This window comes from Calonectris borealis, chromosome 2 (assembly GCF_964195595.1).
Source record: "Calonectris borealis chromosome 2, bCalBor7.hap1.2, whole genome shotgun sequence".
Taxonomy (NCBI): Eukaryota; Metazoa; Chordata; class Aves; order Procellariiformes; family Procellariidae; genus Calonectris; species Calonectris borealis.
The window spans coordinates 40,931,582-40,957,004 of NC_134313.1; the positions used below are offsets into that span (position 1 = coordinate 40,931,582).

Below are 25,423 nucleotides of genomic sequence, written 5' to 3' on the forward strand. Positions count from 1 at the left end.
GGCATAAGGTAAAAGGCGCTGGGAACTCTGGCCACCTAAACTGCTAATTCACCTGCAATTCTGGTGAGTGTGTAAAACAAGTTGAGATATGTATAACGGGAAGCGGTGGGAATACTGGCCTCAATTGTAACTGTTCAGCTCACTGAATCCCCAGATTCCTTATCAGCATACAACCAAGATAATTTATGGCCTTTTATATATTTATTATAATTTAATAATGTAGAGTCTGATTGTTCCTGAACCCTCCTTGGCTCAGTACACCACCTCATCACACACCACTCGCTCCAGGCTTGCGCTTCCCACATCAAAGGCAGCAGTTATTACAAGACAGAGCTCCTAGGCGTGATGTGCTAACTCACTCAAGCAACAATAACGATGAAGTGGATATTACCTAAGCTGAGGCCCAGAAATTAGGATAACCCCTCTGCATGAAAGTTAAGACTTGGGGGAGATGGCATTTATACAGAAGAGTGGGAGTCTGAGAAGTTTCTTTTCAGGCTCCACAAATTAAAATAGACATAAAGCTGTTGCCATTTAAAAATGAAGAAGTAAGAAGATTGGTACTGGAAGTGGAAAATGGATTTGTAAAGAGATTTCATTTTAATGGAGAAGCTGGGTGAAAGGTAGGGACAGGAACAAGCATCACTTAGGCCTGTGTGTGATGCCAAGTGGAAAGCTCAGGAGAGGGACGCTGGATGCTGGAGTAAGATTGATTTAACAATAGATGCAATTTAAGTGAAAAGGCTAAGGTGCTGGCAACTGGGGGTTGGGATAGCATCCGTTTAAAAGCAGATTTAATTTAAACAGAAAAGCCAAGGAGGTAGAAGGTGGAGACTAAAACAAAATCAATATTAAATTAGCTAAGTAGAAGCTTGAATCAAATCAGCCAGTTAAAAAAGGGCATACTGAGCATTTGGGAGCAGGGAAGCAATGCATGGAAATAAGAAATGTTGAGGAATGCTTAATAAACAATAGATCCCCTCTAATCAGAATAATAATTTCATTTCAGTAAGAGTATTATTTATTACAGTAGTAAACAAAAAAATCTTAAAGGCAGGTAAGATCCCCAGTTTAAGGAAAATTATATGTTTATTATTACATTCCTATTTGAAGTGAATTGTCTTTTATGTGTATATATATATGTGTGCATATATATATATATGGGATATGCATATAATATTCAGAATCAATGGCAGAAATGCTTAACATGAATTATACTTGCAAAACAGGAATTTATGAGTAGTAGTGAACTAGCTTTTAAAAACTCTCCTTACTAGTTATCAGTCTGGAAACAAATTTAAATCTAACACCTACATTTGAAACAAAATTTGTATATATACATATACATATCCATCCATATGCATATACATATCCATCTACACACATATATACATATATAGATGTATGTATTTATCCAAACAGGTCAAAATTGGCCAATATATGCCCTAATACTGTTCTGACACGTTTCTCTGTTCAGAAGAATTCGTCAGCACTTTCTGCAAATAATACATCAAAAATATTTGCTTTCCATACAGATATTTCTAAATGCTTCATCTGTACTCCTGAAATCCCATTTAAACATTATATGTATGTGCGTATTTCTACAGTCACAATCCCAAATCGTGGGTGGAAGGCAGTGATTGTAGCTCTGTGCCATTTGGCATCTGAAAGCTCACACAATTCATTGGTATAAAGGAGATCTTAAAAAAATAATAGGTTCTACACTCCTGAACGCTCCCTCAACTTTGTACAAAAAAGAATGAGTGAAAAACTCTGATTTGATCAACATGACCAAGTATCATTCTGACTTATGAAGCAGACGGGAGTATGTGTCATCTACTGAGCTATCTGTAGTGCCAGGCAGCTGGCTCCGCGTACTCGGGTTTTTCTCACCCACACAGGAACATTTCAAAGCCGAACCGTGTGTTCACCGCTACTGCTCTCATCTACTAATATTCTGGGGAATATCTGATAATAATTCTGTGTGCTAAACTGATTGAGGTGATTCTTTCCTACTGAATTTCAGGAAAAAATTTCCATCTTGTGCCTATGGGAGGAATTGTGGGAAGGCACTGGAGGACTCTTATCATTTGAGTGATTTACGCTTTTCCTTAATGAAAAATAAATGACCTGCTGGCTTGCATGGAAATGGCATCTTGACTATTATCTTCATACCTATTGCCAGGCAAGTTAGCCCGAGTTTAAAGTCATAATTAAACTTGGTGCAGGAAGAGGAAATTAGAGGCAACCCTCTAGTAAGAAATGAATTCTTTACTGACAATAGACTAAAATATTTTACTCCAGTGGTATAGAAACTCAAGGGGGATTTCTTCAAGTTGTTTTATTCACACCTTATAGCAAGCTATGCTCTAGGAATGAAAAATTGGAAACAGTTTACACATGTAATTTAGATGATGCCATTTTCTCACGCTTTGTCTGCATCCTACCTGGCTAAACTTTACATGTTGCATTACACATTAAATGTATGATACTTTCAGGCAGATAACTGCTGTTGCTAGAAATATTCCACAGCCAAGACTTCCCTTTTCCTATACTGTGCACTATCTATTATTTAAAGACAATCTCTCAGCCGGAACAAGGTGTTCTGCAACAGTCCATGGAGATTACAACTGGAAATGAAGACTATTTTGTACATTTTGCTAGGGGAATGCAAAAGCAGAGGATAGCATGGGTATATTTATTTTGAGTTGTTTTCCTGTGACTGATTATTCATCTACAGTTTTTAAGCAGAAAAAAAGAAGGGGGAATCATGCCTCTGCCGCAATTTTTTTTGCCACTGACTTAACTAGGATCAAGATTTCTTCTAGTATTTAGTATTTCTATTGTTTAACTGCTTTTATTTTACACCACCTCAGAGGTTTTACCCTTGGTTGTGTGCATTATATCTATGCACATGTTCCCACAGGAACGAAAACAAATGCTTGTTCAGGCAATGTATGGTAACTTAATGGGGAAAAAAAAAAGTTAAATAGTATGTAGTGGTAATTTAAATCGTATAACATCCCTGCTATATTTCTTCCTTCATTAAATACTTCAGATTTCATTGTGTTAGTTTAGTGTAGGAGTGAGCGTGCATTTTCAGTTAATTCACACCTTAAGGTTAATGATAAATAGGAGGACACCAATGGGACTGTAAGACCAAACAATATTGTTAGAATAACAGGTTTATCCTTTGTATTTCCAGTATGGGAGAAAGTGGAGTCAGGTATAAGTAGGATAGTAAATAGGTGAGACTGAATCTAATCAACAAACTCCAGCTGGATACACCCCTACAGTCTACAGAAACTGGATCTCGACATTTGTCTCCATTAAATGTTTGGTGGGATTGGCCTGGGTCACACTGAACTGAGGGAGCCTCCTGGAGACTTCACACTTCAACCTCTCCTTCGGTTCATGGTGGGCATCTGCAAGGTGATGAGAGCAGCTGTGAGCAGGGAACGAGTCACTCCCTGGCACCGGCCACCCTGAAATGTGGGCAGCACCTCGGTGCAGGGAGCAGCAGGAACCACCTGTCATCAGCCAGATGTTTTATGGCGTTAGCTGGGCTCCCTGGCTTTCCACATGTCACAGACCACGTTTGAGGACAGCTATGTTAGACTCTTCATCTCTGCAGGAGTCCACATTTGTTTATTTTTAGAAAATTGATCAGTTGAATGAATACTTACAGAATACATTTTGGTTATGGTTCCATTATAATTCTGTGCCTAGTGATACGTATAGTCTATGCCTGATGAAAATAACTGATTCTGTTGTTTTACCAAAACTGGTATATCAAAATTTGGAGTTTTGGGTTGCTTGTCCAGATGAAGAGAAGGATGCAAATTGCTTTTGAAGCCTTCCAAAAATACTGATAGTCGCCACCATTTTACAGAAATGCCAAAGCCAGGAGAATGCTGTCAACCTGGGTGCTATAGTGTTGTTTCAGCGCCAGGCAGTAAAACTTATTATCATTTTAAAAGTCTGTGTCAAGCATATTCATCCGTTGGTCAGTAACAACATATTTTCTTTCAATATCTGAAGTTATTACAGCCTAAAGGTGAGAGTGGTGAGTGCTAAAGCCCAGTGATGATCTGTGCTGCTGGCTGCTGTTTGGAAAGTTTCATATGTCCTCATTTTCAGTGAGGTTATTTAGGACAGTCATCGTCCGGGGATGTTTGGTTCTTGTATTGCCCTGCAGAAGTATAGTGCAGTATCCTCATTCTTGGTCATCCTTGATATTAACCATTTTATGATAAAAATTCTCTTTTCTAGAAGGTAAATGGGCTCAACCACATGGGCAATTGCAATTGATGTAAAGATATTAGTAGTGGATTCCCAAAAACTCCTTACTTAAGGAAACTTGATATATTTATATATAAAGGTAATCACACATACAAACATATATGAGTCTGTTGCTAAAATTAGCTATTGCTAGTTCTTCATTCATTTTGCAAAAAATAGCATATTTATAAGAAATTTATCACTGCTGGACCTATTGTGTAACTACAAATATTAAATTAAATGTGAGGAAAAAATTCTTTTTCTCTTGTTTGATTACTGCCAACAGATGCTCAATCCTGTGTATAAATGTAATGCCATATGTCACATAAGGCAATGCAGTAGTTTTTCAGTGGGGGTAATAATGTGTCTTGCTTTACTTAATATTTGTGTAATGATAGCATATGGAGGTTCCTATTGATACCACAGTATGGGGAAACTCTTCCTTTTTAAAAACAGATTAATCTTCCTCTCTGTTCTGAAAATACAGATGAGCTCTGAATACAACTGGCATAGGGAAGAGACAGAAAAAAATATATTTTTTTGTTTATTAATTTTGTTGTTGTGGTTTCATTTAGGGGATAAAGTTTTCCTTCAGAGTGAATGGGAGGCCTTTCCTTTACTTTTGCTCATGCACAGGTTTGAGCTTCCTTGGACTGACCTTTTGGTGTTTCAGTCTTGTTTTTATAATATATGCTGAAATCATGATTGTTGTGGTTTGGCGGCAAATCTTCCCCTCCGATTTCACTTTTTTTTTCCTTGTGCAATTTGTATGCAACTCAGCTTCCACTCCACAAATTCACATAGAGTACAGAACTATCACTTCTGACATGTGTCAATGTCATATTTATGAATGAGTATTTAGCAGCATAGTGCTATCAACTGTTTCTCAAAAAAGTCCAGAAACTATTTAGAAATTTAATAATGATTTTAACAATGTATTTTGCCTAGTCTCCAGACTCCGCTTTATTAAAACCATTCAGTAACTCTGACACAGTGGCAACAAGCTTCTGAGTTCATTTTTAGGAGAAAATGATTCACAAACAGGATAGTGACAGGCTTTTATGATTACAGATTTCACATATTCTGTTCCTTCAAAAGGGCTTATATAGATTGATAGATCTACAAAGAAAGAAATGAAAAAATGAAGAGAAGAGATATAAATAGATTTTTTCATTAGGATGAATGATGGAAGGTATTAACCCCACTACAGCAGCGTGCCTTTTACATGTCTTCTTTTTCATTCCTTTTGACCTGCTATCATCTTCCTTCTAAGTAAAAGTTAACTACAGTCTGAAATGTAGGTAAGGTGAGCAATAGCTGGAAATAAATGTTTCCTCAAGCATTATTACTGTTCAGAAAAGTGTCCATCAGCCAAAATGTCAGGCTCAAAATCCATTTAAGCACTGCACAGAGGCTAAACAGGCAACTATTATTAATTTTTAAGTCTGCCTGACAGGTTTGAGACCGAGAACTGGGTTTAACTTGATGCACTGAATATTGCAGAGTACATTTAATTAGGGAGGCTTTGACTCTCAGATGGCAGAGGATTTATTCTGTGCAAACTACTGCAAAAATATGATAGAATAGTTGCATCTACCTAAGAAAAGAATCTGCTGTATCATATTAAAATGCATAAAATTGCTTTTCCGTTGCAGTTTCTTGGACTTCTACCCTAAAGTAATCACTGTCTACTTTTAACCTGACTGTTTTGAAGTACCACTGTACTTCCCTCTTAAATATTTTTTTTTTCATTATGCTGCAAGTTAACAATGTGAATTTTTTCCAGAATAAGTCCTTTTCTCAGCTAATTACCAAACCAAACCATTTTCCCACTGTGCCTTACACAGATGTTTCTTCATTTAAAACATATCTGTGTGATTGAGATGAATGAATGAATATTTGTCTTTAATGTATTTATCTATAAACATAGAGGACTCTCAAACACAAATGGGCATTAAGACACAAATTAGCAGAAAGTGAGATACTAAAGGGCTATTTAGTTGCTTTTGATTGGATTCAGGATCTTAGAAGGGAATAAAAAAGGAACAAATCAGAAATTATTTCCCTCCACTGGTTGTAAAATCTCCTAGACGTATCTGTTCTGCTTCTTTGCTCTACTTCCAGCACAACGCTCTCACCCCTGCCCCAGGTCATCATCCGCTAACTAAAAAAATCTATTCACACAAGAATCTAGAAGATTATATGTAAAGGTACAAGTGAAAATGGGAAACTTGCCCGTTCCTAATGAAGGACATTGAGCTAAATTACACCATACTTTCCAAGATGAGTGAGATGATTTTCACTTGTAACAAAACACGGCAATTTTGTTGCCGTCGGCAAGTTCTGGAAGACAAGCAGGAATTAAACACAGAGACCAATTCCTTTGTGGAGAATGGGCACTGGGTTTGTTTCACATACTGGATCACCTTAGCACTTGATGTGTTTTACTGGTTAATAAATATGTCAGCTGCTCTCCATTCTCAGTGATTTAAATTTCCATTGGTATCATACAGCACAAAACTCTCAAAAGACAGTAAAGTGGGCTCGCAGTCAGAGGAAAGTAGGATTGGGTCTTGGATTTCAAAGACAGACTTTGCCCCAACTCTTCTGACGGAGACACATTTTCTAAGTGAACAAGGTCCTTAACTTGTAACCCTCTTGTGCGGCCCTGAATATAAACCACATGTGCTCTTTAGCAGGTGACTGCATTTTCCATGAACATGTTGTATTCTTTGGTGGGAGTTTTGTCTGTCTTTCACACGTGCCCAAAACACGGATGTGTGAAGCACACTATAAAGGACTAAACAAAACCAACGATAATATAACATACTTGTGCAAAAAGTGAAGAGTTTGTCTTCCCAGGTACAAATATATCTGTGTTTGCACGTAGGCGTGCATGTACACGCACACTATTACTCTTTTAAAGGCACCGTAGTTTGTGTCTTCCTTATCAGTCTGCCAGCCTTCCCAATCATTTAATGAAGCCTCCTTGTTCCAGGAATTTAGTGAGTAATTGCTTCATAAACGAAGTTTCCGGGTATCCGTATGAAGCCCTAGCTACTGTCATGACTCACTGCAGCTATACAGCAAGGAGTTGTCTCCGGCTTTCACTGACCAAAGACTCTGGTTTTACATCCCAAATTATACACCCATCTTGCTGCCACGCTATCCTCTGCTGTTACCCTGTGTTACCGCTTCCTGACTAACTGGCAATTCCTAGCTTTCCAAGGGAGCTATGGCTTTTCCTCCTCCTCAAGACCTACATTTCATGTTGCTTCTCCAAGTGTTCATATTTCTCCTTTACAGCACCAGTCTTTGTAGAGGCTCCTCGCAGCTTTTCACAGTACACTGTGTGCACAACATGCTTATGACTCCTTCCCACTCAGTTTTTTCTGAGAATCTCTGATATATTTTCTTCCTATTAGAAATTTAAATGAAAGTGTTAAAATAGACTTGACACTAATGTCTGTTGCATTATGATGAAGAACCGAATGTTGTACAGCTTGTAGCAATGGAAAAGTGTTTTGTTTATGGTCCTTCACACTGTTTTCAATCAAAAAGTCTGCTTTTCCATCACAGCCATGAATTACTTGAATTATGTTTTCAATAAGATTTTCCAGATATTATCAAATGTTTTCTTACAAACTGAATTAATTTTTTCTACTATATTCATTTCACCCACTAGTGCTATACTGTGAAGAAACAAAACAACTATGGTAAGATTTATGAATAAATACTTGGTTGTGTATTATTTATCCTGTAGCCATAAAATGGTATTGGCATTTGTTCCTTTTTTTTTCCCTAGAGGTAGATATTTTACTGCTTAACTCCTCATATATGAGAGGAAGTAACTGACATGATCACACATTGTCCCTTTTCTAAATAGACTTGTTTTTGTATTTGCTCCTCTTTGCTCATCCAGCATTACTCCATTCTCATTACCAATTGCTTTTACCAATCGCTATGCTAGTCATGTGGGTATGGTGACCTTGTCAGGCAATTCTCACAATCTCCTTTCACACAGCATCCTACCAAAATTTTCAGCATTTTCAGATTTTTCCAATGCCCATTTAATGACTTTTGATAAATACTTTTTTAAAGAAGGTGTGCACATTTTCAAACTTTTTGAACAACATGGGTATGTATATAAGGGTTTTATTGATAAAGGCAGGTTAGGAACATGGGGTCAGCGTTTTAGATGCATGGTCTAGTTGCTTGTAAGTGTTGAACAGGTCTATCTAATTAAGGATCACAGTGATACTGCACACCGTAAATGGCTTGATCTGTCATCTCCATTAATGTTACTGCTGCTAAAGCTGTCATTTGGAAAAACAGACTAAATGGCTTCAGGAGCTTTGATTCAAATTTAAATGCACATACATAAAGACTTAGATAAATATACATATATGCAACATGAATCACATGATTTTCAGCAGTGTGACTGGCTCGTGCAAGCAGTTCACCGATCTGTATGAAGTGTACATGAATGCCAGATTCTGCCATTTTTCAAACTTTGTTCTTCGCCTTGGTAGTTAATGCAAGACTAAGTCTCACCCCAGGTACTGTGGCTCCAGAGATGGAGAGGTGTGTATCAGTACTTACAGCTGTCCTCCTCCTCCATGAAAATACTGATCACGTAACAGGCATACACAAATCCAATCAGCTGCATGAAAGAAGAGGAAAAGCAATCATTAGAACACATTGAACCACTTATACAATGGTATATAAATACAGGTATCACAGCTAAAGTTAAAAGAGATTTGTTTCCATTTCCTGTATTTATATGTAAATTTCAGTGGAAATGGTCACAAACAGCTAAATTAAAGAGACTTTATCTCTTTTGCTCATGTTACATCATATTTTAAAATCTTTTCCCAGTCCCACTGAGATCAGTATTGGTGAATACTAATATTGAGTAATACTGGTCGAAAACACTTGGACCTTAATGTTCAGCTATTACTTACATTCCCTTTTCAGTACCTCTGTTCTCACATGACTTTGTCCACATGAATGTGGGCCCCCTAAGCACCTAATTTACGTATTAAAAAGATAAAATATTTACTGACTGCTACAGAATTAAGTCAGTAAAACTTGTATGGAATCCACAAGAGATGTCTTTTGGTGTTGCATAAAGTATCCCAGTGAAGAACTGTTTGGCAAAAGTTTAATTTGATATGTGAAGTGTCATGATGTAGCTGACCAGTAAAGCTGGGTTATGATTCATTAGCATCAGGAAACACCTTATCAGAAGGGCCTATCAGTAAATCACATGAACTATGCAAGAAATGAGCAGACTCATTTCCCCAAAGGACAACACCAGCAAAATCATGCTCTTATTTTAACAGCAGCTTCCACAAAAACATCCCCCTCAACCCGGATCTGTGTCTCTCCTGGTTCGGCTGGGATAGAGTTAATTTTCTTCCTAGTAGCTGGTATAGTGCCATGTTTTGAATTTAGTACAAGAATAATGTTGATAACACACTGATATTTTAGTTGTTGCCAAGTAGTGTTTACATACTCAAGGACTTTTCAGCTTCCCATGCTCTGCCAGGTGCACAGGAAGCTGGGAGGGAGCATAGCCAGGACAGCTAACCCAACTGGCCAATGGGGTATTCCATACCATATGACATCATGCTCAGCATATAAGCTGGCAGGAGTTGGCCGGGGAGCAGTGACCACTGCTTGGGAACTGGCTGGGTATCGGTTGATGGGTGGTGAGCAATTGTATTGCGCATCACTCATTTTGTATATTCTATCGTCATTATTATTATTATTTTCCCTTCCTTTTCTGTTCTATTAAACTGTCTTTATCTCAATCCACGAATTTTACTTTTTTTTCCCGATTCTCTCCCCCATCCCACTGGGTGGGGTAGGGGGTGAGCAAATGGCTGTGTGGTGTTTGGCTGCTGGTGGGGTTAAACCACGACAGTGCCACTTGTGCCACCAGGAGGAAGGGATTAAGATCTTTAGAATCAGGGAATAGAAACTCTGGTTATTTGCTTTCCATATAGACAAAATGTTTTCATGTGACCACCCCCAAAGAAGAAGAAAATCCCATTGAGCAAGGAAACCTATTAATCTGCACTGCTCAGACATGTCCATGCTTGAGAAAATATTGTTTGTGCAGCTGTACACAATTTGTGCTATCTGAAAGCCTTGAAAAGACTGTTCATGAGAGATTTCTAAAATAACCCAGAGATTAATTTTAAGAAAACTCCTTTTTCTCTGGTCCATTCAAAAAATGTAATTAAAATAGTTCTTCTAAGGGTGTCATGGATCAACCATCTGAGAAAGAGGTAATTTAATAGTATCTAGACAGGTATAAGCTCCTTCAGAGGCACAGAAATCACTCCAACCTGCTTTCTGGTTGGGCTGCACGAGGAGCTTTACAAGCAGCTCCAAGAGCCTCTCTGCAGACAAAAAGCTTGTCCACACAGGGGAATTCAGGGAAGTTAAGATGAATTAACTAAAGCTGTGAAATCAATGCACATAAGATAAAGCACATTAAATCCCTGTGTGGCCTTTCCCATTCAGAAATAAAGTGGCCTTAGTTCACTGTAGCTTAATCCTCCTCCAAGGGATTAATCTTCCCCATGGAGAATTAATCTACAGTACTACAAAGCTGAGTTACTCGTGAATAAGAGCTGTCACGGCGCTGCGGCACAGTCCTGTTGGAGCTTCCTCTCCAGGGCATTCACCTCGTTAGTGTTTCGGGGAAGTGAGTTTAATCCAACTTTCCTCTCGCTCTGAGCAGACTACGGTATCGGCAGCTTCCTTGGCTTTTTTTTGGGTCCAATTTACTGAGGTGGTATTGCCACAGCCTCTATCAGGCGGGCAGCACTTTCTTGTGCTGATGCACCGAGCCAGCTAAATGCAAACCAGCCCTGGAGGAGGCACCCACTGGAGACGGCTAGGACCCAGCTGTGCCTGAGCTACTACGTCCCACTGTGCCCGGTGTCATGGCGCCTGCAGCTGGAAGGGACTTAGAGCCATGGTGGGGCTCAGAGCGAGTCCATGTTCACCTGCTGAAGACTGTGTGGGTGGATGAGAGGAGTCCAGCCTCCCGCTATTAAGGAAAATGGGATCTTGTGGTTCTGCTGCCCTGCACCTCCAGGACCAGCACTGCCTTACAGACTCCTTGATAGATTAAGCACATTTTTCCCTAAACTTCACAGTTTAGGCATGGCATGGCAACTGAAGCAATAGGCTTCCAAGGGATCAAAAAACCAATCGTACTTGAGGTATATTGCTTGTGCCACTGAACGTTACATATAAACTAAATAATTATTGCATTAGCACCACACAAATACCAGAAAACAGATGGCTTTTCATGAGGGAATGTCGCCTGTTTATTTACAATATTTCCTGTTCACCTTTCGTGTTGTGCAATTTGACTGTGTAAGTCACTTGGATTTGTTTCTTTTCCCTAAACATGACTGAAATATTTTGAGGACTAAAATTGCTGAATAAATAATGAACATGATAAAAATGAATTGTAGTATGGCTTGTGGGTTACATGTTTGTGAAGGAAGATCAAGTATTTAGAATTATTTACCATTTTCGAATCATGTATTTCTTACTTTTTTCTTTGTATTAGTATTCTGTATTAAATTAACTTTACTGTTATAAATGCAATTCCTTCTTTATATGTACATGTGTACTCCATATCCATGCATATTATATAAAACATCTATCTGTGATGGCTTCCAGCAAATTTCTCACACATATCTAAGATGTTGGACAGGTGGATAAAGCTCAGAAAGAGACTTCCACTCTAACGTGTAATAAACCACCTGACACAAAGAAAGCAACAGGGAAAAATACTCTTTTGGGTCTGGCTGAGATGGAGTAAATTTTCCCTATAGGAGCCCTCGTAGTGCTGTGCTTTGTATTGGTAGCTAGAAAGGTGTTGATAACACACCAGTGTTTTGGCTACCGGTGAGCAGTTCTCCCACAGCATCCAGGCTGTCTCTCCAACATTCCCCCCTCACCAGTAGGCTGGGGGTGGGCAAGATCTTGGGAGGGGACATAGCCAGGACTGCTGACCTAAACTGACCAAAGGAATATTCCATACCATGTGACATCTGCTCAGCCATAAAAGTTAAGAGAAAAGAGGAGGAGCAGGGGCATTCGTTACTACAACTTCTGTCTTCCGGAGCAACCGCTACACGTACTGAAGCCCTGCTTCCCGAGAAGTGGCTGGACATCGCCTGCTGGTGGGAAGTAGAGAATAAATCTTTTGTTTTCCTTTGCTTCCACATGCAGCCTTTGCTTTTGCTTTGTTAAACTGCCTTTATCTTGACCCATGAGGTTTTTTCCACCTTATTTTCTCCCTCCTTTGTCCTGCTGAGGAGGGGAGTGATAGACTGGCTGGGTGGGTACCTGGCACCCAGCCAAGGTCAACCCACCACAGAGGTCTTCCCTCCAAAAAAACTATGGGGCTTGGCAAGCCTAGTTGTTTTAACAGTCCTAACAGCTAACATCTTGCTCTTTCAGTAGATCTTCTCCTTACAGTAAAACTTTTCCCACTCTCTTCAGTGTTTGAAACACACTTTGTCTAATCTATGACCTTCCTGCAAAATCAGCAGCCTCACTCTGCTTCTCAGTATTTCTTTATGTCTCTCAGCATTAGTAGATAAATATTCCTCAGTCAGATAGAAATCACTGCCACCTGTTGTGTTTATGGCATATACTTGTTTAAAATACACCATTTCCCCCATCTGTTTAGTTATTAATACCAGGAGAAATAAAAAAATATATTCACCCTCTCTCAATTTCATGGGTTTTTTTGGGGAAAAAGAAAGATCAGGTCTCCAATCGTGCCGGGAGGTATCATAACCCACCATATTCCAAGAATATCTTTCTGTAATTAAATGGCAGAATGCACATTTCTGAAAGAATAAAGCAACAAAGAGGAAAAAGAGCCCTTTAGCATCAATTGTCCGATATTGCTGTTCAGAGGTGGACAGCAATGTTTGGCTTGTAACTAACGTACTAGTAATTATGGTTGGCTGACTAGTATCTACAGTATAATTAACATGATGTGATAAAGTGGGAATATACCATTCTACAGATGAGACCTGCTTCCAGATCCTTAAACAGAGTTACAGCCACCACAGTGTGAATATTTTTATAAATGAATTAATTAAAACCTCTTCTTTTGCTTTATTGATGGACATGCTAATAAAATATTTATTCCAACAAATTACTTTTGCTATCTTGATTAACCCAGCTGCTGTTTAATTAATAATGTTATGCTCATGTGAACCTATCTAGCCATCTTGTTAATTGCCAATTTGCAGTGAGCTGACGGATGTGTACTGCCCAGTTTCTTGATATTGGAAATGCTGGCTATTGGCCTGGCACCAAGTGATAGACTTAAATGTGTGTTCCCTGATAACTAAAGAAAATGTGATGCAAATGAGCTGGAAGATACTTAATTTGCTCATCTTGGACTTCAGTAATGATTCAAAGGGACTAACGAAGTGGTTGGAACAGGATGTCCAAAACATCAAAGGGCACTAGCACCTGAAAGTATAAATGGGAACCTCTGGCTTGATCCAGAGAGCAATTTAGATGCCAAGGTGGGCTTGTCTTGACAATGTTGAGTTTCAAGGCATGGAAACCTTCTGGAATCCCTGTACTGTTGTCGTGGTTTAACCCCAGCTGGAAACTAAGCACCACATAGCCGCTTGCTCACTCCTTACCCCAGCAGGATGGGGAGAAGAGAATTGGAAGGGTAGAAGCGAGAAAACTCGTGGGTTGAGATAAAAGCAGTTTAATAATTGAAATATAATATAACAAAATAATAATTAATAATGATAATAATAATTTAGAAATTGTAATGAAAAGGAAAATAACAAAGAGAGAGATATAAAACCCAAGAAAGACAAGTGATGGAAATGAAAACAATTGCTCATCACCAACTGATTGATGCCCAGCTGGTCCCGAAGCCACGGCCGCCCCTGGTCAACCTTTCCCCTAGGTTATTGCCAAGCATGACGTCATATAGTATGGAATATCCCTTTGGTCAGTTGGAGTCAGCTGTTCCGGCTGTGACTCTTCCCCACTTTTTGTGCACCCCCAGCCTACTCACTGGCAGGGCAGTATGAGGAGCAGAAAAGGCCTTGACTCTGTATCAAGCTGCTCAGCAGTAACTAAAACATGCCTCTGTTATCAACACCGTCTCCAGCACAAATCCAAATCAGAGCCCCATACTAGCTACTATGAAGAAAATTAACTCTACCCCAGCCAAAATCAGCACAACTGTAGAAGGAACTGCCTGTCTTGCCTGCAGAACTCAGTCTAGTAAACTGTCTCAGAAGACACTCAGGGACATTTTTCAATAGATCAGGTTGCTCAAAGTCCCATCCAACCTGACTTCGAACACTTCCAATGATGGAGCATCCACGACTTCTGGGCAACCTGTTCCAGTGTCTCACCACTCTCATCATAAAAAATTTCTTCCTTATGTCCAATCTAAATCTACCCTCTTTCAATTTAAAACATTGCCCCTTGTCCTGTCACTACAGACCATGGTAAAAAGCCTCTCTCCGTCTTTCTTATAAGTCCCCTTTATATATTGAAAGGCCGCAATAAGGTCTCCCTGGAGCTAAATAACCCCAACTCTCTCAGCCTTTCTTCATAGAGAGGTGTTCCAGTCCTCTGATCATTTTTGTGGTCCTCCTCTGGACCTGCTCCAACAGGTTCGTGTCTTTCCTGTGCTGAGGGCTCCAGAGCTGGATGCGGTACTCCAGGTGGGGTCTCACCAGAGCAGAGTAGAGGGGGAGAATCACCTCCCTCAACCTGCTGGTCACACTTCTTGTGATGCAGCCCAGGATATGGTTGGCTTTCTGGGCTACAAGTGCACATTGCCAGCTCATGTCAGTTTTTGATCCATCAGGATCCCCAAGTCCTTCTCCTCAGGGTTGTTCTCAATCCATTCATCCCCCAGTCTGTACTGATAATAAGCATTGCCCTGACCCAGGTGCAGGACCTTGCACTTAGCCTTGTTGAACTTCATGAGGTTTGCATAAGCCTACTCCTCAAGCCTGTCAAGGTCCCTCTGGATGGCATCCCTTCCCTCTAGTGTATCATCAGCTGCATTATTAGCTTAGTGTCATCAGCAAACTTGCTGAGGGTGCACTCAATCCCGCTCTGTCATTAATGAAGATATGAAATAGCATTGGTCCCAGTATGGACACCTAAGGGACACCACTTGTTATTGGTTTCCATTTGGACACTGAGCCATTCACTTTAACTCTTTGGACACAGACATCCAGTATTTTTGGAATCACCAGTATTTTCGTACCAAACCACTTATTTCTTCAATGACTAGTTGATAGATGTTGCTCACATTCTCCAAATCATAGCTATGAGCAGGCTCAGGGTGTGGGAAACAATTGTCACCTAGGTTAAGTTGGCAGAGACTTCAGTGTGGAGTGCACAAAGGGATTTCTTATTAGTGGAACATGGGTACATTTATATGATGCTGTTATCAAGGCTTTTGATGCATAATTTATTTTCTGCTGATTGCCTTAGGTAGAAATGAAGTAGTAGTCTCTGTTATTTTTCTCCTGTGCAGGCAGTGTAGTCTCTAGAGGACCTAAATGCTTTAGTCTAACTAAAATCTCTAGGCTTAAGCTGTGGACATCTGCATGAAATATAAATGCCTAGTTTAATAGAAGTGAAATTAGATTATGTAATTGTCCATCATTAAACAGTAAGAAACTATGAAAACATGTAAGAAATTAAAAAACCTAATAATCTGAGCAAATATATGCTGTGCCATATAATTGCTTTAATAAATGAATATTACTAGAATATATCCTATTAAAAAGAAGAACCAAATTAAGTGTAAAATGTATATTTACTTGCAAATTAATGTATTTTAATAGTTACTAGTTAATGTGGATTAACCTTTCCTTAGGAAAAACAAGGACAAATGCAAGATAAAATTAGAAGTGATTATTTAAATCAAGGCTATTGTCTGCAGACTGAAATATTTTTTATTAAAATTCATGATTTAGATAATTTTGATTTAAATCTTTCTGCTTGGCTTTGTCATCATCAGCTGTGGCCTTTAAATCCACTCTCACAGTACGTGATTACTTTCCTATCTATCTATCTGCTTCACATACTGCAGTTCCACTGGTTCAAAGGAGATATGTGGGCACATATACCAGGTATTTAGGATTACGTGAAGCAGTGCTCTAGACTATCAGGTTAATCTTCAAGGTCAGGTGTACAATAGGACATTACCATTGTTAAGCTACCTCCCAGAGTTTTGTAGAGATCTCATTACAACAACATAGGATCATCCAAATAAACTAAATAAAAGTTCAGTAGTCCTGGCTCCCAGAGGATGTATGCCACATTATAGGTAAACTAGATTTGGAAGATTCCTCCAGTCAAAAAGATAAGAGAACTGTGCTTCACGTCCTTCCTTGTACACACTCAGTCCACCCAGCTTGTCATCTCACTGAATATGACTTTTTCTTGACTTCTTTTTTGCTAATGGCAGCTGAAGAACAATATTTCCCATCTATCTCTGTGGTACTTGAGATGTGTAACTTGGCAAACGCGCAACTTCTGTTTTCTGCAAGATATTTCAGTATTGCTCAATTAGAGGACTACGAAAGCAGAAAATTTTTAAATTGAATGTTTATGTATAAAGCTTGACAAGATGTCTTTAAATTTAACTTATAAAATGGAAACTGTATTGCAAGAGTGAATTTAGGGTAGTAAGAAGGTAAAAATGCATTAAATTACAAAACATACTGACTATTTACTATTTCTTGACTAGTATTTTCAGGAGAGCTAACAAATTCTGGGGAAAGAGCAGAACATGAGTAGTTCATCTTCTTAGCAACCTACTTGCCACTAACATTTTTAACACTGCAGAGAGGACTGTAAAGCCCTTTTCTTCCTGTAAAGATTAGTGAAACATTAAAGTAAATCAGAATGGGAGATACATAAAAGAAATAGGATATTATCGCAGGATTTGTGTGTATACGTGAATCAGCAAAACAGAAATATGACTAAGATTATCATGCACAAAGAAATTATAGCTCCATGTATTTCAAGACAATGACAACAGATAGCCAAAAATGCAATCTGGAGAAAAGGAAACAGGATCAAGAGTAACAGTAGTATATAGTTGCATATAACAATAACCATTCACTATAACTGCATGATTATATACTAGATACTATTGTATATAGTTATCCAATTATATGACTGTATATAATTATGCACTATAACTGCTTGATTATATACATTATATTAGAAATATATTGTAAAACTATATAATTATGCACAATTTCAAAACTGAATGCAATTTTTTAATTACAGAAGAGACAGTCTCTCAGTCTCTCTAGAAAGGTATGTCCTCATTTTCTAGAACTAAATGGTGAAATACACAACATTTTACAGTGGTAGCAGTAGAAGTCCCAACCTTAAAGTACTTGGAAATCTAAAACATAAAAGAAGACAAACAACTGGAAAATGTCCAGAAAACACAGCCGGATATGGTAGCAGAAACTTCTGAAGTACATTATGTTGTCTAACATTTTTTTTTTCTTTCCTACATCCTCCTAAAATCTACTGAATTTGACTTGAATAAAATGCAGGCTTTAGGGGCATTGTCTACCAATTTCAGCAGCACAACCCAGAGCCAGTCTGGTTGTGCTGTGCTGTTTACAGCTGTAGTGAAGAGCTCCCAGAGGCTACAACTCTGATAGGCCTTCAAATGTGTTAAGGACTCTAAAAGTGGGTGAGAGGAGCTTACAAGTACTTTTGCTTTATATTGATCAGGGAGAAACAAGTGAGCAGAGATACTAAAATAAATGTCTATTCTTAAAATACATAGAGATTGCTTGTTGGCTAATACTGCAGGAGATAATTCCTCTTGAAATACCATCTACCTAGCACTGGGAGAGGAGGGCAGCATGCCGGAAAAGACTATACCTGTTAGCTACTGTGCTTTTTGAAGTCCTACCCTGTATCTGCTCTTCTCAAATCCTGGTCTCCACAGTGTTCCTTTGTCTTTAAATAAAAAATTGTATTTGACAATATCTAATTTCCCCAGGCCAAGATCAGAACCATTCCTACCTGCACTTGGTCTGGGAATTAATTTCTTCAACAGCATGAACATATAACTACTCCTATTGCCCACTTGCCCGAAAGGACTTTACCAACTAACAGGGATGCATGCTGTGTTATGCTGCCAAAGAGTGTCCCAGCTTGATTAGGGTTGAGAAAAACAAATGAGAACATTGCGTGTTCTCTTTCCCTCTCTTCCTCTCACAAGCTTTTAGCTTAGTTATGGCTTATTCTCCCTGTTTTGTTTTTGTTGCAGGTCCTTTAGAAAAAATATCATATGTTCTGAGAACAGAAAGTTGGAGGATTTGGAACAAATTGTTTAATCCAGACTCCTGTATAATTCTGTAGGTCACAGAATTTCATCTAGATACTCCGGTAGCCCAATGATAACATTGTCAGAGCATCCCTCACAGACTGGGTTGGGGTACTCATGCTCCAGATGAGTTATGTCCACAGAGGGATCTGGGAACCTTTGTCCTTCACTCACACGAGAAAAAGAAATAAGTCCCAAGCATTAATCCTATTTATTTGGTTGTCTATCATGTGAGAGACATCTAAGTTTTGTATTTTGATTAAAATGAAATTCTCAATATGTAAAAACACTGGGCAGAGTATTTAAACATGACTGGTTAGAATACAGTGTTTTATCTTGCAACATATTAAATGCTTTTTAATGACTTGAATACAGTGAGAGTCAGTAATGTAAAATAGAGCCAACCTCAAACCTGGAAACTTAAAGAATAAAACAACGGAAAGGGAAGGGAATGAGGGTAGTAGGATGGAAGAGGGAGAGAAGGGAGATCTACATCTGAAGAGACTCTAACAAAATCACCAGAAAAGAGCTGGATAAACAAGCAAGACTTTCTCTAGATCTAGTTTTCCTCCAGTGTGTAAAGAAAATAAAAGTTCTAAGAATGGGGTCAAAGTTCTCCTATTTAGGTTAATGACTAATTAGCTTGTCAGCTGAATAACAGGGAATGAGAAAACTCTTTACATCTAATTTTATAATAAGCAGACAGAAAGATGGTCTTCCTTAATTTCTGTAAACCTGACTTTGTGTTATTTGGTTTTATATTTTCTAAATAACTACTTTTATTTGCTTTTACGTTAACTTGTCAGTGTTAAGGATAATTTCAGAGCTACTTGCAGATGACACGATATTTCACATCTTTTGATAAAGCAAAGAAATTCAGGTTTGATCGTGTCTTGTAACCCAAAGTGTTTCTTCAAGGTATGCATCAGGTAATGACTTCACCTTGACTAAGTTGCACGTACCACTTTGGAAGCTGGTAATGAAATCAGAAGAAAGAATGAAAGAAATGTCTGCCAGTGACTAGAGTCAATGTAAATCTCTTTGGCATCTGCCAAGGTACTTGGGAAGGTTTCTGAATCCCAGGGAAACCAATTATGCGCGTAGGAGGTACCAAAGTAAACTCCTTTCAGAACAGCAGCATATTGCAAATCTTGGCCATTTCTTATGCTAATACTCCTTTTAAAATTCTTCCACTGCTTATACTGCAATTACAAAAGATGTCCTTTGTTGATAGAATGCCAAAAGGTATTTTTTCCCTCCTTATTAGATCAGAAGGCACATAATAAGAGTATTATTTCCACTTACTTGTGGCAATAGACACAGAGAATGTGTTTTAATTCCAACAATGCATTGCAATCTGTAAGAATTACTTATTTTCTACTGAATAATTTCATTCTCTTCAAGCACCATGTAAATAACACATGCATGAAACTATTATATCACCATGAGGCAGTACCAATTTAAAGGCAGACAAACTGGCACGGAAATAAAAATAACTAGTTTAAGATTTCAGTGGGGTGACAGGCAGTGCAAGAATAGAATTACTACAGCCTGATCCCCGCTATTCTCTAACCTCCTTTATAGATACTTCTTAAATACCTAGGTAATAATAGCTAAGACTGAACACATTATTATTCTAGCTCCTGTTCGTCCATAAACACGGCTTGAAAACTGTATGGAAAAGAATGCAAAGCTTTCACTAACAACAATTATGCCAGAGCATACCTCAGGTTAAAATAGAACAACAAAAAGCAACCCGCAGATAAAACCTAAGCCATCATATTAACTCATGTTAGGAAATGTTATATGATCTAATGAACTGCAAAGTCAGATTTAATCTCTACCCATACCAGGCTGCTCATATTAACCCCCCTAGTGTAATCATCAGAGAGGATTTTCAGGAGTGGCAGACACAGAAATGCACCTCGGAAGTAAGCTCCAAAGCCTGAAAGACATGCACCAGCTTAGACCCGGCACTAATTAAATCACAGGGAAAAAAAAGGCTAGAATAATAACCAAGAGTTACTTAAAATTCACAAGAGTGTAGAAATTCATATAAGACAGCATGGATGAGCACAGATTGTCTGAAAACTTTTCTTATAATCTAATCTGCAGGGGGAGCTGGGAAAGCAGCATACAGTATTTCTCTCTGTGGATCTCAATTCCAAATTATTTTTGGACATTGCATAGTTCAATTTTCTTTTTCTATTAATATTTTGTTCAATACAGACAAGGAAAATCACAAACAAATAATATTTTTGAAATTTTTTCTTGGATGTGTAAATATATACTGGAAATTCTTAAAATCTTATCTTCCCTAGAGGACCACAGATGATGTCTGTCTATTCTTGGCAAAGAAAGCTTACCTACACCTTTAAAAAGGTAAGGAAAGACAAAACAGGCAAACATATGATGGATTTTGATTCTCAAAAATGAAAAATGAAAAAAAAAGGACTTCTATGTCCACCAGAGACTTTGATATTGTTTTGCCTTTTTTGTGTGCTCATCGAAATATTACAGTGTTGGACAATCGTATATCACAGATAAAACAGGTGAAGATAAACTCTTTCCTGATCATCACTTTGTTTTTCCTAATCAGTTTCCATCTAACAGGATATTTAGCAGATGATCTACCACACGTCTGTGCTTTCACTTCTGTATGAATCTGCTGTATTCAAACCACAGAACAAATGACTCTATTTTGAGCCACAGTTGAGCTGGTTTTGCTCTTTGGGAGAAACAATGCTATAATCAAAAACGTGGCTGGGTTTATGTGTTTGGCAGGTAACAGCAGCCTCTTCACTCAGCTGTAACGTCTAAAATTGTGCAACACAAAGAACTCTACAATAGCAATGCAGGTCATTTTGAAAAACCCTTGTATGATAGTTGGTTTTCTTTTAGGGCTATCCTTCCCACCGTAGTTCTTCTTAGTACGGATAATATTGTTTAATTCTTACAAGCTGCTACCCGAATGTACAGATGGAGGTACATAAACACACGCATACACACACACACACATCCTTATAATGTTTTGTGGAGTGGCCTGCTGTGATATGTGAGAAACAAGACTACAATAAAAGCAGCAATGTTATCAGTTTGCTCAGGTATTCCCAGTTAAACTGTGTGCTAAAAGGCTTTTGTGCTGGATTCCCACTGGGCAGAAAAGCTATCAAGAATTGCAATGAAGCTTGCTTTCTATCGGTGCCTAATGAATTTCAGAAGCGGCTTCTCCAGTCATATCTGACCCAGTGCGATCTCTCATACCACCTCTCCCAGGCACAGTTTATTTTCTTGCAGGGTATGGTCCCTGTATGTACATTGTGGCTTTGTGTCCTATTCATTCCTGTTTCTTATCAACAGCTTTCGCTTTACAGTGCATCTTACTGCTTCCTTTACTTTCATCTGGGTGTGATTCTGCAGGCCGAAGCCCAGGGTGCACCCAAAATCAAGGTTTCTTTTCCAAGGAGCTTAAGCTCAGTCTGTAATCAGGCAGCGTGCGAATACATAAGCAACACTGAAGCCATTCCAGAAAGGACTTTGTCTCCCACTGTCAGTACCAAACCAGCATAAGCATCCCCACATGGCTGGTGAGCGTGCCCCCATGTGCTGGGCACAGGGGTGGCAGCAAATGTACTGCCCCAGAGTCAACTGTCGGGGTGTTTTAGCAAATGGGAGGCAGATTTGGCCCTAACTCCTACCTTGAGGCTACTGCTAGAAAGAAACGCAAATGCAGCAAGAGAGTTTGCACCTGGTAAAAGCAATTGCAAAAGAAGCCAAAGCAGAATTTGCTGCCCTGAGAATATGTCTTGACCAGAGACAGGTATTAACTGGAAGCGTGTCTTTGGAGTCCTTGACTCTGGCTCACCTAGACTGAACTTTTGGCTACAGCACATAGAGTTTCTTTCCAGAAAACAAGCTCACATTTAAAGAAATCTAGGACATAGGTGATGGTGTTTGTTCTGACACGAAGACAGACTTTGAATTACACAGTCTGAAGGAGAGAAAGTCAGGCAGAGAAAATGCTAGCCCACTCCTCCTCCTGCTTCTCCTTGCATCCAGAGCTGGGACAGATGTTTGCCAAGAAATCTCCCCCCTGTACATGGGGGAGACCAGGACCTGTCCTTAGTCCTTGGAAGAAACCTTAATATACATGGGGGAGGCTGAAGGCATCAAGAAAACAGGCAGCTTTGGATATCTGGAGTACATTTCTAGGGTTCCTCTGCTTCCATTGGACTGGCTGTTTGCTCAAACCTTCTTCCTTTGTTTCCTTGCAGGTACAAATAAGTTTAAGCCTACTAAACCATACGGTGCTGCACAGACTAGCTGAATAAATATCTGGGAGGTTAAATTTTATGGCACTCTTTCCCCCGCTGTTACAATTCCCTCATATTGTGAGCACAAGTAGAGCTAGCTCATTCAAAGGAAACTCAGGTAGGTCTATTTTATAGACAACTCTCACAGTTCTTTGAAATGTTAACTTTTACAAAAGTCAATTTTCATCAGAAGGAAAATAAAGGAGAGGCAACCTGACTCTTGTAATAAGCAAACTGTAATTATTCAATATGAGGACACAGGGACAAACATGACAGAATGGTGAAGAATGAAAGATGATGGAAGGAGAAAGCCATGTCCCATGTTAAAGCCCTTTGGGGGATGAGGGATCCAATTGATATAGAGCACTTGAACCTCCAAAAATTTGTGGACCAGATCCCTAACCACAGCTTCTCAAGAATTATATGCTGTTATGGAATAAAAAGGATTCATCTCTTAATCTCATAGATCAGTAAAAAGCCAAAGTATAAGGATATATAAATGGTGTTTGAGTAGATCAGTGTTCACAGTGAGGGAAGTAATCTGTAGTGCCCTATACAGAATCATGCTCAGCCCTGTGCATTTCAAGTATTCATGAATGATTGGGAAATAGGGTAAGGAACTCAATCAAGATTGGTGACAATGCAAAATGAAAGTCAAATGCAAAATGTTCTGGATGGATCTCGTGACATTGAGTGACTGGGCGATAAAATTAGAGCTGAAATTCAATGTCAATAAATGCAAAATAATGCACATAAGGAAAACAAACCTTAACTACACATATACAGTAATAGGCTCTAAATTTGTTATTACCTCTTGGAAAACTTGTGAATAGTTCATTATAAACATCAGCTCAGTGCTCAGCAGTAGTCAGAAAGGAGAATCAAACAGCAGAAGAGCAATAGAAAAGATAGCTCATCAAAAGAATACATCATTATGCCACTGTACAAATCCCTCGTGTCCTGCATCCTCAGTGCTACGCACAGTTCTTTCTCTTCATCTCAGAAAGAAAGTATTTGAATCAGAAGAAGGACAGAGAAAGGTGTCAAAGATAATCAAAGATATGGATGGCTTTAGAATAAGGAGAGATTAAACAAATTCACCCTTGGAAAGGAGACAATTGATGGCAGAGTTATAAAAAAAATTAATGAATGGCTTGGAAAAGATGAATACAAAATAATGAATCCCAATTTTCATTAAATAAGAACAATGGAAAATCAAACCAAATTATCAGATCACAGACTAAGGGGTTGCCTTTCATCACAAACTGAAGGAACGACATTTTCTACATAAATCAGAATTAAACCGTGGAACTCAATGCCCAGATCATGCTGGAGAGGTGGGACCTGTACATGGGTCAAAAGCTGATTAGGCACATTCAGGGAAAAAATGTTCATCGAAGGCTATGAAAAACATGTCAGCTACAACAGTTTTGTCCCAGGAAGTCCCAAGCAATATTGCCAGGAGATGTTAAGCACTCATATTTGCTGCATTAAACATGTCAATTTATTATTATTTACATTTGCTAAGTTCAGCTGTAAATCACATAGCTGTAAAATTGGAAGTATGGAAGTCTAACATACACAATAGGAAGAGATTAAAACATTAGCTCTAGGTTTAATGTATGTATTATAATTTCAACTCACTATTTGTTGAATTGAAATGCATTATTTGAAGTTTGGTTGCATTCAAGTTTTGGAATTCATACGGAATGATTCAGTTAGGTATGCTACCTATTGCAGATGAAAGGGAGGACATAATGTTAGATACTTCCATATAAAGTGTGTGATAGCTGAGTGATGCTCAGCTATCATGCTAGATTTATAGGCATAGGGTTACTCTCAGCAGTTCATAATCCAAGATTTCCTTGGAAAAATATGGGCTATGATCGGAGCTGGGCCAGGAAAACTTTTATTGTTTAACTATGAGTAAATTGGCTATTACAAAATGTCAAAATACTGGTGAGGCCGCACCTCGAATACTGTGTTCAGTTTTGGGCCTCTCACTACAAGAAGGACATGGAGGTGTTGGAGCGTGTCCAGAGGAGGGCAACGAAGCTGGTGAAGGGCCTGGAGAACAAGCCTTATGAGGAGCAGCTGAGGGAACTGGGGTTGTTTAGTCTGGAGAAGAGGAGGCTGAGGGGAGACCTCATCGCGCTCTACAACTACCTGAAAGGAGGTTGTAGCGAGGTGGGTGTTGGTCTCTTCTGCCAAGTAACTAGCGATAGGACGAGAGGAAATGGCCTCAAGTTGCACCAAGGGAGGTTTAGATTGAACATTAGGAGAAATTTCTTTACTGAAAGAGTGGTCAGGCCTTGGAACAGGCTGCCCAGGGAAGTGGTGGAGTCACCATCCCTGGAGGTATTTAAAAGACGTGTAGATGAGGCCCTTAGGGACATGGTGTAGTGGGCATGGT

At 38.9% G+C, this 25,423-nt stretch overlaps 1 protein-coding gene across 2 annotated transcripts in view; it reads right to left on the reverse strand.

Annotated features, from left to right (window-relative positions):
- NKAIN3 (sodium/potassium transporting ATPase interacting 3) overlaps positions 1–25,423 on the reverse strand; it is a 374,993-nt gene that overhangs the window by 15,067 nt on the left and 334,503 nt on the right. For both annotated transcript variants that reach the window (XM_075141783.1, XM_075141784.1), the window contains exon 5: positions 8,884–8,944. In XM_075141783.1, coding sequence (XP_074997884.1) covers positions 8,884–8,944 — 61 coding nt within the window. The remainder of the gene's footprint in view (positions 1–8,883; positions 8,945–25,423) is intronic.